At 49.3% G+C, this 14,737-nt stretch overlaps 1 protein-coding gene across 4 annotated transcripts in view; it reads right to left on the bottom strand.

Annotated features, from left to right (window-relative positions):
- The window catches only part of Myrip (myosin VIIA and Rab interacting protein), a 172,582-nt gene that overhangs the window by 44,340 nt on the left and 113,505 nt on the right, over positions 1-14,737 (bottom strand). For all 4 annotated transcript variants that reach the window (XM_006512128.4, XM_006512125.3, NM_144557.5 and 1 more), the window contains 6 exons: positions 14,486-14,622; positions 12,031-12,111; positions 9,485-9,582; positions 9,221-9,301; positions 7,024-7,170; positions 4,101-4,254 (listed from right to left, as the gene is read on the bottom strand). In XM_006512128.4, coding sequence (XP_006512191.1) covers positions 4,101-4,254; positions 7,024-7,170; positions 9,221-9,301; positions 9,485-9,582; positions 12,031-12,111; positions 14,486-14,622 — 698 coding nt within the window. The remainder of the gene's footprint in view (positions 1-4,100; positions 4,255-7,023; positions 7,171-9,220; positions 9,302-9,484; positions 9,583-12,030; positions 12,112-14,485; positions 14,623-14,737) is intronic.

Raw genomic sequence — 14,737 nt, 5'->3', positions numbered from 1 at the left:
GAGAGGCACAGGGGGTGGATAGAATCAAAATACATGCGTGAAAAATTTAAAGAGTAAAAATATTATTGAAACAAAGAATCCTCAAGGATCCCTGGGGGCCTCGCAGAGGGAGTGAGACTGGAGGCACAGCCCCTTTCCCGCCTCCTGAGAGAGCTGCCCCATACTGTTCTAAGGCTGGCGGAAGGGGAGGGAGAGCTACAGCAGCCATCTGTTTATACCTTAGGTCCTCAGTTTCCCCTCACCGATGAGGGATAATTCTACCTCCTTCCTATCCTTCCCCAAGGACTTTCATGGATGTTATTCCTATAGCCCTGTGAGATGGGCATAGAAGTCTGTTATTTATGTAACCCAGGGTGCACACTTGTTCTGGACTTGAAGCTGTACTTAATGGGCAGCTTGTGGCTCTCTCTCTCTCTCTCTCTCATGCATGAATCCTCTCTCCAACTCCAAGACCACTAGAAAGCGAAATGCAAGGAAGGCTGGAGGCCCTCTGAGCTGGTTCCTCTTGACTGGATTCAAGTCACCCAGGATGACTGAGGGCTGGGCCAGGGCTTTACCCACAAGCAGGGGGCATCAGGAATGCTCACTGCCTGTATACACTGCAGTCCCTATCCCCTATCCCCTCAGGCACAGTTTCTGGACCAAGGGCCTACAGGTCTACAGCTTTGTCCAAGACTTTGAGACAGGAGCCTGCTCCACACTTCATAAGTGATACAGGCCTGCTGCTGCTCCATGGAATGCTGGTCTCCACAGAGTGTTGTCCTTGCCTGCTCCTTACCGAACTCCAGCCTGGAGGATTGCAGGTACTGGTGGAACGTGGGTTTGAAATCCTACTGTGATCCGTCATGGCAGAACACTGAGTTCTCTTTCTTTGGAGAGACAGCAACTAGGGCTTTCTTACACCATAAGGACATTAGATATCCCCCATAGGAAAATGTGAATGGGGGTCTCCTGGGAACCCTAGCCCTGGTGCCTGGCGCTCATTCCACCACTCCTTACTCTAGAGTTCATTTCTGCCACACCCTCTGCTGAAGCCCACTAACTCCTTAGACCTCTCACCTCCAAGCTTTTCTCCCTAGGATCTGTGCTCACATCTGACCCTCCTGGCTGGCTCTCCATCATCTGCCTTATGCTCTGGCTGACCATGCACATGGCTCTGCAGCCTCTGGATGACAGGGCGAGGCAGGACCCAGATCCCAACAACCTGTTTCTCTAAGAACCAAAGTAGCTTCCTCTGCCCTGGGGACAGGTTTCACGGTGGAGAGAAGAGCGGTCTCAAGGCCTGGGTATGAAGCCTGGAAGCCATGCGGCAGTACACGATTCTCAGATCCCCACTCCGCTCAGTGGTGAAAAAGAGCAGTTAACACCTCCCTGAGATGTCATGAGGATGACAGCAGGAAGTGCTTATACGGGGTGGTTCCATGCTTTTCCAGAGCAGATAAGTAAGTGTGTAAGTATGTATGAGTGTGTATGTCTATGTGTTATATGCACATATATGTGTACATGTGTGCATGTGAGTGTGTGCATGTGTATGTACATATGTGTATATGCATGCATGTGTGCACATATGTGTGCATGTGAGTATACATGTGTGCATGTTCATGTACATATGTGTGTGTATGCATGTGTGTACATGTATGTGAATGTGCGTGTGTGTGTGTGTGTGCATATGTGTGTGCATGTAAGTGTGAGTGTGTGTATATGTGAGTTGTGTATGTCCATGTTTGTGTGTGCATGTGAGTATATGTGTGTATGTATGTGTGTACTCGTGCTTGTGTGTGTATATGTGTGTGCCCTGTAGTTGATGTCAGGATCCTAAGTCACTCTTCCTTTTATTCTTTGAAGCAGGGTCTCTCAGCCACTGATATGCTAGTCTCACTAGCCAGTCTGTTCTGGGGACTCCAACTCTACCTCCCGAGGCTGGAATTACAGGCAGCTGCCATGTCCACTTGGCATTTATCAGAGCTCGGGGGATCTGAACTCTGGTCTTTAGGTTTGTACAGCAAGTGCTCTAACCACTGAGAAATCTCCCAGCCATCCAGCTTAGTTTTCAAGACAGGATCTCCCACTGAAGCTGGGTCTCATGGATTCAGCTCAGCTGGCTGATCAGAAACCCCAGGGTTCCTCCTGTCACCTTAAATGAGTATTTATTATTTTTGTTACTTATGCATATGTGTGAGTGCTTGTATACGTTTATTTACACCAAGTATGCAGGAGCCTCTGGAGGTCAGAGGGTGTCAGATCTATTGGAGCTGGAGTTACATGCAGTTGTGAGTCACCTGATATGCATGCTGGGAACAAAAACCGGGCTCTGCAGGAGCAGGTAGCACTGAGCTGTCTCTCCAGCCCTATGCCTAATTTTTTTTTTTTTAAATGTGGGATATGAGGAATTGAACTCAGGACCCCATGCTTACACAACAAACATCTTACCACCAGAGTCACTCCAAGGCCAAAGCGGACTCTTAGTAGCTCCTTTCCTCACAGCCATTTGTGAACAGAGCTGCTGTACTGAAATGGCAAATTCAAGAGTAGGCTTGGAACTGAAGAGATGGCTCAGTGGTTAAGAGCTCTGGCTACTTTTCTAGAGGACCCAGGTTCAATTCCTGGTGCCACTATTGTGTCTTATATTAGCCTGTGGTTCCAATCCCAGGGGGATCTGATGTCCCTTACTGGCATCCATGGCTACTGCATGCATGGGCACACACACACAAAATACCAAAATAATAAATAATGTTAGGAAAAGATTCTGCTTAACCCTGGTTATCAGCAGAAGGTCTTAGGTCAAATAGAAACCCAGCCTGTTTCCTGTGACTGCGAAGCTTCCCATAGCCAAAGAGAGGGAGGCAGAGGAGGAGCCTTCACAGACACACCTCCACCTCCAGGGTGGGTCAGGAAGTACGGTGCTTGTACTCTCTAGGATACCATGTACGGAGGGATGGGATTCAACTGCTGAGACCCAGAGACAGAGAGGAGAGGGAGATGAAGAGGAGAGAAGAAATAGGAGACAGAGAGAAGAGAAAGGAGAGGGAAGAGAGAGGAGGGAGAGAGGAGGGAAGAGAAAAAAGAGGTAGGGAAGTGAGGAAAGTGGGAGAAGCGGGGACGTGAGAAGAGAGGCGACGTGATGTTCTAGGTATCTGCATAGTGAATCTAGGGATAAAAGACACTTAACAGAAACCCTGAAACCACACAGACAGAGCTCTGTCATTGCTGAGTGTTGTAGCTGCAGTCTTCACCCATCAGGCACTAGTGGGTTAACAGGAAAGTGGCCCCTCACAGACAATCTTTAGATGGACGGGTAGTTGACATTTCTGGCTCTTTGCACAGGGTGGATTTTGCTCATAGCCTGCTGGTTGGTTATAGAAAGGAAATGGCAGTCAGTCTGCAAGCATTTCCTCCTCGGGTGGCCACTTTGTGGTTAAGTATTTTTGCTATTCAGGGATGGGATCTGGGTCTGGCCTACAACAGTGAATACCGATAACAGCTGCTACGCGCAACAACACACGGGTCCATGTTCTGCTGTACATATGTACACTAGGTGAGGAACAGACCCCCCAGTGTGTGGAGCTTCATGGCCCCTGGATTCTGTTTTCATGGTCACAGCCATAGAAACGTAGCTGAGCTAATTTCATTATGTGAGACTAAGTGAGATGTTGATGTGAGTTCTAACTCCTAAGGGAGAGGAAGAACATTCTAGAGTAATCAGGAAGAGCACAGGCACCATTGAACCACAATGCCATCCTAAGATGTACTGAGATAGACAACTAACTGCCTGTCAGAGAGCTTTTCACACACACACACACACACACACACACACACACACACACACACACACACACTCACTTATGGGAGGAGGAGCTGAACGGCCATGCGATAGCTAGCTAGCAAGACTCCAAACAGCACCTGTGAAACCCACTTGGAGTCAGGGTGTGGTGTGCACACCTATAATCTCAGCTTTTAGAAGCGGAGACAGGAGAATCAAGTATTCAAGGCCATCCTTGGCTATACAGGGAGTTGGGGGCCAGCTTGGGCTCCATGAGGTATTGTATCAAAATAAAACAAAACACAGAAACAAACACCACCACCACCAAGAAAAGCATTACTTGTTCCGTCCAGTCCATCCATGCTCCTCCAGCTGGGCAGAGCGGCCTCCTCCAGCAGACGCTGGGCGCGGTCCTTGGGTGACCTTGGTGCAGCCTCTGCTGAACCAGACTTCAGAGCATCTTCCATAGTGAAGGAGAATGCAGACTGGGACCGCTGTGGAAAAAGAGAGGTGTGAGCCTTAAGCATAGCCCCAGGCTGAGTGTCAGCAGCTCAGGAGTAAACAAGCAGAGGACACTTCACAGTGAGGCTATTTTCCTCAGCCAGGCTCAGGAGCTGCAGGCTGGCACAGGAAGTGTTTGTTTTGAACACTGGTAGGCTCAGGAGGGAAAGGACATTTCATTTAGCCACGGAAAGCACCCACGAGAACAGGTAAGAGGATCCTTGAACACAGCCCTCCCTGCCTGGCTGCTGCATCACCCACTCCACCACAGGAGGGGGAGCCAAGGAGACGTGGAGTCTCTCTCAGAGATGTATAAGCAAGTGTGGCATGATCTGAAGCGGAACTCAGGAGTGATCGTCCTGGGGCTGGAATTCCTCCACAGCCTTGGCCCATAATCTGGAAGCTTCCTCTTGCTGTGTGCTCACGGTGCACTTCAGGGAGCGTGACAGTTGGGGAGAAGGCTCAGTCAGAGAAGTGCTTGCTTTGTAAGCATGAAAACCCATGTCAGACCCCCAGACCCACATAAAAGCCAGGTGTGGCCAAGTGAGGTGGTGTGCACCTTTGATTCTAGCACCAGGAGGCAGAGATACGCAGGTCCCTGGGGCTTGCTGGCCAGCAAGTTAGCTCACCTGGTGAGCAGCAGGCTAGTAATGGAATCTGTCTCAAAAACACAATGTGGACAACTCCTGAGGCATGATACCCGAGGCAGTCCTTTGCACACAACCTGCACACGCTCATGCATCTAAACACACACTCACATGCATGTACACAATCACATGCATGCACATGCTCACATGCATGTACACGCTCACATGCAAATACAGTCACATGCATTACACGCTCACATGCATGTACACTCACATGCATGTACACAGTCACATGCATGTACACATTCACACGCATGTATACGCTCACCTGCAGGTACACACTCTCGTGCATATACACCGTCAGATGCATGTACACACTCACATGCATGTACACATTCACACGCACCAGTGTTTGGAACAGAATAGACAGCAAAACTCAACAAGGTGTGCGGAGTGACAGCTTTAGTCCATGGCTGGGTTTTGGGAAGGGGTGCTGTTCTCAGTGACCTTGGCCTCAAGGGACTCTTAGCCTGGGAAAAGGCTCCGCACCTAGCATGCTCAGGAGCAATCAGCTCTGGTGGCCACGGCTTACTGCTGGGAATGTGGTACAAGCCAGAGTGGGCTTAGAGTCACAGAAAATCGCTAATACTCCCCGGGAAAACCTGGAGGGCCATGTAAGAAGATGGGAGATGGGGTAACGGAAAAAGACATCTATCCTGTGCAGAAAGACCCCCTTATAGAGAGTTAAACAGCCACACGTCATGGCTTGGTTCCACTCTTCGTCCCCAGGACACAGGAGCTGCCGTCTGTCTGGCTAGAATCTGGAACGGTTTTGATGATGTCACTCAACAACTTGGGGGTTGGGGGAGGGGAGAGGCAGTCAAGGAGTCATCTGTGATTTTGCTAAATCCTCAACAGCAAGGAAGGAGACCCAGTTATTGCAATGAGAACTTCTTCCAGCAGGTGGCAGTGCGGCAATGTCTTTACTCAGCCACCTTTGGGGTCTTGTGTACTTACCAACAAGTGTTGGGGTTACTTCAGTATTCCACTTTTTCACTACTTTGACTCCTTTGGCCTCTGCTTTTTTTTTTCCAGTTTTTACCCATACAAGCATTGAAGGGAGATGCAAGGGTGGGTACAATTGGGGGAGATCAGTTAGAGAGAGCTCAGAGGGCCAGGGAGGCCTGAGCCCACGGTTCATGGATGTTCATGCTAGTGAGACCTGGAAGGTCAGAGATTTGAAGGAGAATTGTTTTTTTACTCTGTGGGCAGTAGCTAATGAGGGGTCAAGTCAGCTCTTCCTGCAGCGGGACCTTGGGGAGTTTTAACTATTCAAAGGCTCTGTTTCCTCAGTGTAAGGGTCTCAGCTCTGCATGGTGTGAGCAAGCAGAGCCTCTGTGCACTGGGCAAGATTGCTCTTGCCTTGGAATGCAAAGACTTGAGTTTGATTCCCAGAACCCACACTTAGAAGCGGGACGTAGCAGGGCACACTCATAATCCCAGCATTGGTAAGGTGGGAACAGAAGGGCCCCTGGGGGTTGGCAGCTCACTTCGCTGAATTGGTGAATTCTAGACCAGAGGGAGAAGACCCCATCTCAGAAAATCAAGGTTGACTGTGCTTGACACCTGAGGTTGACCTCTCATCTCCACACAGTCACATGCACACCTACACACAGATATAAACACATGTACACCCACACACATTCATACCTGCACATAGGCATATACATATTCACATCTGCACACAGGTACATACATGCATACCTTCATACAGGTATCCACACACTCACACAGATTCAAACACATGTACACCTACATACAGATACACACACAGGTACACAGACATGCACACCTGTCTACACACACACACACACACACACACACACACACACACACACACACATACACATACCACACATACACACAGCCTATGGACATCTTCATTTTTCCTAAGTTGATCTCAATGTAAAACTTCCCAGCAACCTGCACTTTCTCTCAGCTTCTTGCTCTCCCCTGCACCCCACCTGCTCCTCTTGCACACCCCAACTCTCCTCCAGGACCCAGAGAGCACACTCAACTGTAGAAGGCATAAAGCACCTCCCCTTTCTGTGGGAGAATGGCTCTGAGCCACAGGTGTGCAGAATCTGTGTCGGGTGGCAGTGCTGTGTGACTTACCCTGAAGGTGGCACGTGCTTTGTGTCGTCCTGGAGGGGCCGTGGTCCCCTCACCCCTGGCCTTCACACTGCCACTCTGGGACCGTGGCCACTCTGGCTCCTCCTCCTCAGCTCGCAGCTCAGCTTTATCCTTCTGCTTTCTTATAATCTGGGGAAACGGGGGACATGTTCTGGAGGAATCGCCTTTGGAGTGTTTCCCCAGCCACCTGGAAGCTTAGTCAGCGCCCAACATTTCAGCTCTACCTTGTGTTGGACCGACACCTAGTCTCAATGACCTGACAAATGCAGCCACCCTCCTCCATCTGCAGGGGACTGGCTCTGGGAATCAGCCTCCCTCATAGAAGTGCTTGCTGTGTCTGCACCCCAGAGCCCCTGTAAAAATGCCGGGCACAGTGGTTTGCAGTTATAATTCTAGCGATGGGCAGGCATGGGCAGGAGGATCCCTGAGGTTCACTGGCCAGCTAGCTTAGCCTAATCTGTGGGTTCCAGGTTGCAGTGAGAGACCAGATATCAAAAATCAAGATGGATGGAGTCTGAGGAATGATACCTGAGGTGGATTTAACATGGTGTGTTTGCTTAGAGGAATTATGTGTCTCCCAGTCTGTATCAGATCATCTTCAAATCACTTACAGTAACTGATGTGACACGTGTCATTAAAATAGCTGCCGGGCTTACTGTTTGGGGAACAGGTCTACATGTTAAGTAAAGATGCAGCCATCACCATGTAACCATGTGGGTACACAGATGAGGTACCAGGAAGATGATGCTCAAATAACAGGTATAGGAAAGGACTCGGGCTTCGAGGATGGCGGAAGACCACAGTGGTTACGCGTGAGTGCTTTTTTGTTCATGTGGACTCAGCCCACTGTTTGGCAAAGGAAGTTCAAGCTGTCCTTTGTGGAACTTTCTGGAAATCCTTTTCCTACAAATGTTGGATCCTTGACTATGGAGGCCGAATTGTGCAGCTCTCTGATATCCACAGCTTCTTAGACCCCATGCTGGGGACTAGGACGCCCTGTCCCTGCTATTCCTCCAGGTAATTCTGAGAAGTGCTCACTGCCATTCTCCCCACTTGACAGCTGAGAACACTGGTCCAGAGAGAATCATGTATCAAGTAAAGTTGCATAGCACATAGGCCAGGTGCCTCTGGGTGGCCTTGACTTGAGGGAGTACCTGAAAGTCTTGGGGAGTGGCAGATCACCAGGTCCCCTTTGCCATCAGCTGTGCTGGTATGGCCACGTGCAATGAGTGGTCCTGTGGGAACAGATTCCTCAGAGCCCCTACCTTCTACAGATGAGACAGCTGAGAAAAAGGGCAAGCCATCAAGACAGAGTTTTTCAGTGAGTGCTTACAGGTTTGTGTGTACATACATGTGTGGAGCCCAGGAGTCAACCTTGGGTGTCTTCCTCAGTCTTTCTCCACTTTCTTCAGACAAGGTCTCATATAGAGCCTGGATTTTGTCAATTTTGGGCTAGGCTGGCTGGCCAGTGAACCCCAGAGATCCACGCACACCCCCCTGGGATGGAAAGCAGAAGCCACTCAGCATGGACAGCAAACATTTTACCAAGCTGAGGGAATCTCTCAACCCTCAGTGGGCTTTTAGACCACAGAGCCATGAGGAAAGGCATAGAAGAACGAAGGTGTCTGCCAAGGCACAGGTGTGGGCCCAATCAAGGCACCACCCCCATTTCAGGGCCGGGTATGGCTGCATTTGCCTTCTGGCTTTTGGAATAGCTGGGGACAGTTGACAGACTGGATTCTCCTCCCTCCTGCAGGGTGGCCTGTGCTATATCCTTACACCCTATACTGGACTCCTGGCCCTATCGATGTCAATTGACCCATGATTGGATGAGACATCTGGGCATCCTCAGGACTGAGAAGTGTCCTTGCTGTGTGAATGGGGCTTGAATCGCTGTGACTGAAAACGAAGGCTGAAGTTTTTCAAGACACCTTCTTGACAGCCCTTTGTCAGGGGCCTCTATGGGTCATCATGTTCATGGGACATATACCCTCCCAAACCTTCACCCTTGAGTCCTGCCAAGCCAGTAAATGTGAGGAGGGCAAGGGTGGCAGACAGAATGGAGCCCATGGCTTTACTTAGGCCCCTTAACTCTTGTCATGGGGTCAGCAAATGGGCCCCTTCTATGTGTCTCCTCTCCAATGCCCCAGAGGCCCTGGCCTGGTTGGAATCGCCCTACCCTCTGCAGGATGGTGCCGGCCAGCTCCTCAGTTAGCTCTTGCTTGTGGTCCCGCAGGTAGCTGGCCTCGTTCTGTTTGTCCTGTGGAAGGAAAAGAGTGAGGGGGCACGGGACTCACTGTCACAGCAGTCCTGGCAACAGTAAAGAGGGGTCACACACAGCTTTACTCAATGCTGCAGTGACATGACCCCTAACCATCGGCACCCGCTCTTGATCGCCAGGTTCCCACCTTGTCGCCTCCCACCACACAGAAGGAGGTCCTACCAGGCTGTCCCCATGGGATTCTGCTTTGGAAATGGCCTCCTCGATGGCCTCTTCTGCCACTCGTAGGGCCACAGCCAAGGTGTCCATCATGCTGTGCCCTAGGAAGGGACAGAACGCATGACAGGTCACAACTGCCCCACATAGTATGTTTCTGCTTTCAACCCTTGGGGTTCCCGGGACACGCTCCAGCTGCTCAGGAGAGGACATGAGCCCACTGTCCTTACCGACCTCACTATTGCCTCCCACCATCCCTCGAATTCTACTCTGGTTCTCTGAGTGGCCCCTCCCTCTGCCTTCCGGTCTCCCACTGAGTAACCAAGATGGTTCCAGGGGACCAGCAGACAATAATGTTTCTCTGTCCGAGTTTTTAGGCAGCATAGGTCCCATCTTGTACACTCTACCACTGTGATGACACGGACAGAAATGGTTAAATGTCCCTGAGACACTGGGCTGTGATCCTGGCTTAAAGCAAACACTGAGGCCATAAACAGGCATCTGTAACAAGTCTGAGTAAAAACATGCTAGGATTCAGCTGGGAGTTCACACCAGTAACCACCATGGTACCCCAGTGCAGTGCCATGTGGTCACACTACACAGATGAGTTGTGAATCTCAGACTGGTTAGGTAACTTAACAAACAGCAGAGGGTTACTATTGGTGTTCAGTACTGCTGAGAAAATCCTCCAGTGCAACGAAGGCAAGCCCATGTGACCTTTTAAACTGGACTGCACGTACACACTACTGCACTCTGCTTTTTATGTGGGTGAGGGAGCCAGAGCTCGGAAACCCACACTTGTGTGGCGAGTTTTTGCCAACTGAGCCTGCATCAGTAATGTTAGTGGACATGTTATTCTCTGTGGGAATAGTCTCTTCTCCCCACTTCCATCTCTCCAGAGTCTGGCTGTATTGGCTATGCTGGCTTTGAACTCACAATCCTCCTGCTGTAGCCCTGGAGTAGCTGGGATCACAGAGCTGTACAGCAGTGCGCTCACTGACCGCCTCGGAGTCCATGCTACATCAGCCAAGGACCACGGGTCTGAAAGGGATGGTGTCTGTGTCTCTTTCTCTAATTTTAATCTCCTGTTGCCATTTATAATCTAGCCTTGTGTGATTAGCATATGCCAGTCGCCTGGGAGCTGCTGAGAGTTATCTGTGAAATGAGACAAGGTGTGAACGCATCTGCTCTTCATTAGTCACTAGCCAAGCTCGTTAGACTCCTGGAGACACTAATGTGGCCAGAATGGGGGATTTGGGAAATATAGTGAATTCTTTAAAACAAACGCAGCTAATGTCAAGGCAACTCAGGTAGAAGATGTGTGTCACAAGGTCTGGCTGACTGAATGTGTTTAATGTAAGCTTTAGTAAGAAGAGCTCATGAGGAGGACATGTAAAGTGTAAGTTGTCACCGCAAAGAGCTCCCTGGAGATGGCTGTTTCTCTCCCAACTGGCTTCTCTGATACTCATCAATATATTAAGATTATTCTATTTAAAATTATAATTTATGTTTATATGTGTGTATGTGTGTCTGTCTGTGTGTATATGTGTATGTGTGTCTGTCTGTGTGTATATGTGTATGTGTGTATGTATGTCTCTCTGTGTGTATATGTGTGTGTCTGTATGTATACGTGTGTATGTATATATGTGTTTATGTGTGTGTATAGTGTATGTATGTCTGTGTTTGTATGTGTGCATGTGTGTGTACATTGTGTGTATGTGTGTGTGTAGCATGAATGTGTGTGTATATGTGTGTGTACGTGATGTGTGTATGTGTGCATGTGTATACATGTATATGTTGTGTGTGTGCATGTTTGTATGTATGTATTTGTGTATATACATATGTGTGTATACATATGTGTATATGTGTGTATGTATGTGTGTATACATATGTGTGTATGTGTGTGCATGTGATATGTGTGTGGGGGTATGCCATAGCATATGTGTGGCAGTTAGAGGAGAACTTTCGGAGTCAGTTGTCTTCTCTACCATTGGTCCCAGGACTGAATTCAGGTCACTAGGTTTGGCTGCAGCATCTACAGAGCTGTCTCACCAATCCTGATGTAGTGTTTCACAACTAGCCTATATTAATTGTACATGCATACAATATACTTTAGCCATATCTTACCCACCAAAGCATTTTTAGGCCTCACATTCTCAGCAATTCCACTGAGTAATTCCACTGATCTAGGTTCGAGGCTAGTTGCCAGTGATGCCCTGGTAGACAGGATGAGTCCATAAACTCAGGCATTTTACAACTAGTGGCCAGGCAAGGCATTCGACCGGGCATGGGTGTGATGGGGATGGTTACCATGTCCCAGCAAGGGTTCTGATGCCATTCTGTAATTCTTGGATGAGGGTGTTGGCATAAAATGTAATGTTAGTAAATGGTGGAAATAGTCTCACACAGGAAGTGCAGGCTCCTGGCTTGATTATTGCCTTCCAACTCCAGAACTCTCGCAGGTCCCTCACAGCATGGCTGTGATCACAGCTAGCCCACTCCAGCCTCTGAGCCCTCCAACTTGTGAGCAGCGGTCAGCCAAGTGCCCTTACCTTCTGACTGCCTGTAGAACGTGGAGTCACTTCCTGAAATGCTCCCTTCATTCTCCAGGTTTGGTTCAAACAATCCTCCTCCTAGAGGAGAGAGTAACACGGCCGTGAGAGGTCTCTGATGAACATGGGTGGGATTGAGCCACTGAGCTGGTGGATCAGCCACACTGATGAAGCCTGCCTTGCAAATGGGTTCATGCTACAATGGTCCAGGATTTGACCTGCTGTTTTTCTCTCTGCACAATGGGTTTTGGTGCAATTGCAACCCCAACTTTCTTCCAGTATCTTCTGCTATGACTTGAGTATATTCAGTATCTTCTGCTATGACTTGAGTATATTTTCTCTCTAAACTCATGATGAGCTTCATCCTCAGTGTGATGATTTTGGAAGCGGCCCTAACAAGCGGTGACGAGACCAGGAGGATTAGTGTTTCCTGGAAGTGGAGTCACTCAAGAGTGGGCTTATTAGGAACGTCCCTGCCTCTTCTCTTGGTGTTTCATGTGTGACTTGCCTTTCTGTCTTCTGCTCTGGATAGCACAGCAAAATGGTCCTTAGCAAGGGGCTGGAGAGATGGCTCAGTGATTAAGAAAGCTTTCCTGCTATTCCAGAGGACCCAAGGTCAGGTCCCAGCACCCACATCAGGAGGCTCACAACCACTTCTAACTCCAAGAACCCACATCAGGAAATTCCCAACCATCTGAAACTCCAGCTCCAAAGGAACTGATAGCCTCTTCTAGATCTGTAGGTACTGCACTCATGCATACGCACATGCATTCACATACACTCGAGCGTATACACACACACACACACACACACACACACACACACACACACAGGGAGATGAAGGGAGAGAGAGAGAAAGAGAGAGGCTTCTCCAGCCTCTTAAACTTCCAGATAAATAGGCTTCTACTGTCTCCAAGTTGCCCAGTACTGTGTATTCTGACATAGCAGCCCACGTTCGTTTTTTTGGAGGTAGTATGGGGGAAGTGAGAAGCCATGGTGTGAGGACTGGAGAATGTGAGGCCAGTCTCTGGACCCGCACATCGCCTGCTGTGTCACCTTCAGCAAGTTACAACCCTCTCTAGCCCTTGACTTCTTGACCAGAAAAACAGGCACATAGATAGCACTCTGTTGTGTGAAGTGGCATCTCTTTATCTTTAGATGGGGCGTGGCAGCTACCCAAACAGTTGTCCGCACTAGTGGGTTAACTGCCCCCTTTCTCTATTGCAGAAGTGTCCCTAAGATGCAATCTGAGAAAGAAGCGAGCTAAGCCACCATATTTGATCTCATATGGCTGTTGCTTTTCTCAGCTAAACACCTTCCTGTGAAACTCGTAGGTGACACTTTCCAGGAGGACACAGACATTCTTGTCACTTTGCTAGGACACTGGGTTCCAAGTTTGGGAACTAGAACTCAGAATATGAGTTTGTGGGTGTACAAACTCTCAGGACATAGATCTGGTCTTTCAGTAGAACTCAGAATATGAAGAAATGGGTGTGTGCACTCTCAGGACATAGACCTGGTCTCTCATCTCCGCATAGAAATGACTTTCCAATGGTTTGTCATCAGGGAGTGATAGTTAAGAGTTGTTTCTAGGGGCTGGGCAGGTTTCTCAGTGGTCAGAGCACTGCTGCAGTAGTGTGAGGACCTGAGTTCAAATCCCCAGAACCAGTGTTAAAAACTAGGTGTTGCTTCACATAGGCTTGCAACTCTAGTGCTGTGGGCAGTGGAGACAGGAGGATTGGTTCCAGGTCAGTGGGAGACTCTGCATCAAGGGGATGAGAGAGTGGTAGGGAAGGGAACATCATGCTTTCTGTGACCTTTACATACATGTGCACAGATGCATGCACACGCTTGCGTGCACGAACACACAGAGGCGATTTATACCAGAAGGACCCATAATTAAAACACCCACAATTTGCTGAAACAGCTTGGCTTTCCAAACTCTCAACAAGTCTAGTCCAGTAGGAACGTTCACAGCCCATGAGCTGGGGCTGGAGAGAGGCTTAGTATAAAGTGTTTGCTGCTCAAGCTTGAGGACCTGAGCACAGCAGCATGTGCCTTCAATCCCAACACTGGTGGTGGCAGAGATAACGGAGGGACAGAGACAGGTGGGTCCCTGGGTCTCCCTCACCCGCTGCTCTAGTCTACTTGGTGAGTTCCAGGCCTGTGAAAGGCCCTGTCTCAAAAACAAGGTAGACAACTCTTGACCCTGGAAGCTGGCCTCTGGCCTTCTCATCCGAGTGCACACACGAACATGCACACCCATACACACATGCATTCACACACACCTGCACACACCCAAACAAAACGCTGAGTTAAAACCCGACACTCCGCCCTCTTTCCAGAACCTACTATTTAGACAAGTTTCTCTGTCTCTATGAAGAGGGTGGATCCCCTTCTTCCTCCTCTTACCCCCAGCCACCACCCCCTCCTAGAGCAGCAGGCACTCCGGTACCTAGGATGTCGAAGCAGGCACCGCTCTCCAGACGGTGTTTTCTGTACAGGTTCTTCAGGACCTTGGCACTGCCAAAGCGCTTGAAGCGGCTTTTCACATTGTTGTAGAACCACTCCAGAGACTGTGTCCTCAGAAGCCTGTTAGACAAGCAAATGTTAGACTGTAGAGTGGCGACAACCCTTGGCAGCCCCCTCCACAAGGAGGCATTTGCGTCTCAGTCGCCAGAAACTTTGGATACTTTGGGGAGCCTTC

This window comes from Mus musculus, chromosome 9 (assembly GCF_000001635.26).
Source record: "Mus musculus strain C57BL/6J chromosome 9, GRCm38.p6 C57BL/6J".
Lineage (NCBI taxonomy): Eukaryota > Metazoa > Chordata > Mammalia > Rodentia > Muridae > Mus > Mus musculus.
The sequence above is the reverse complement of the archived record's forward strand: the minus strand, read 5'-3'. Positions and strand labels throughout refer to the sequence as shown.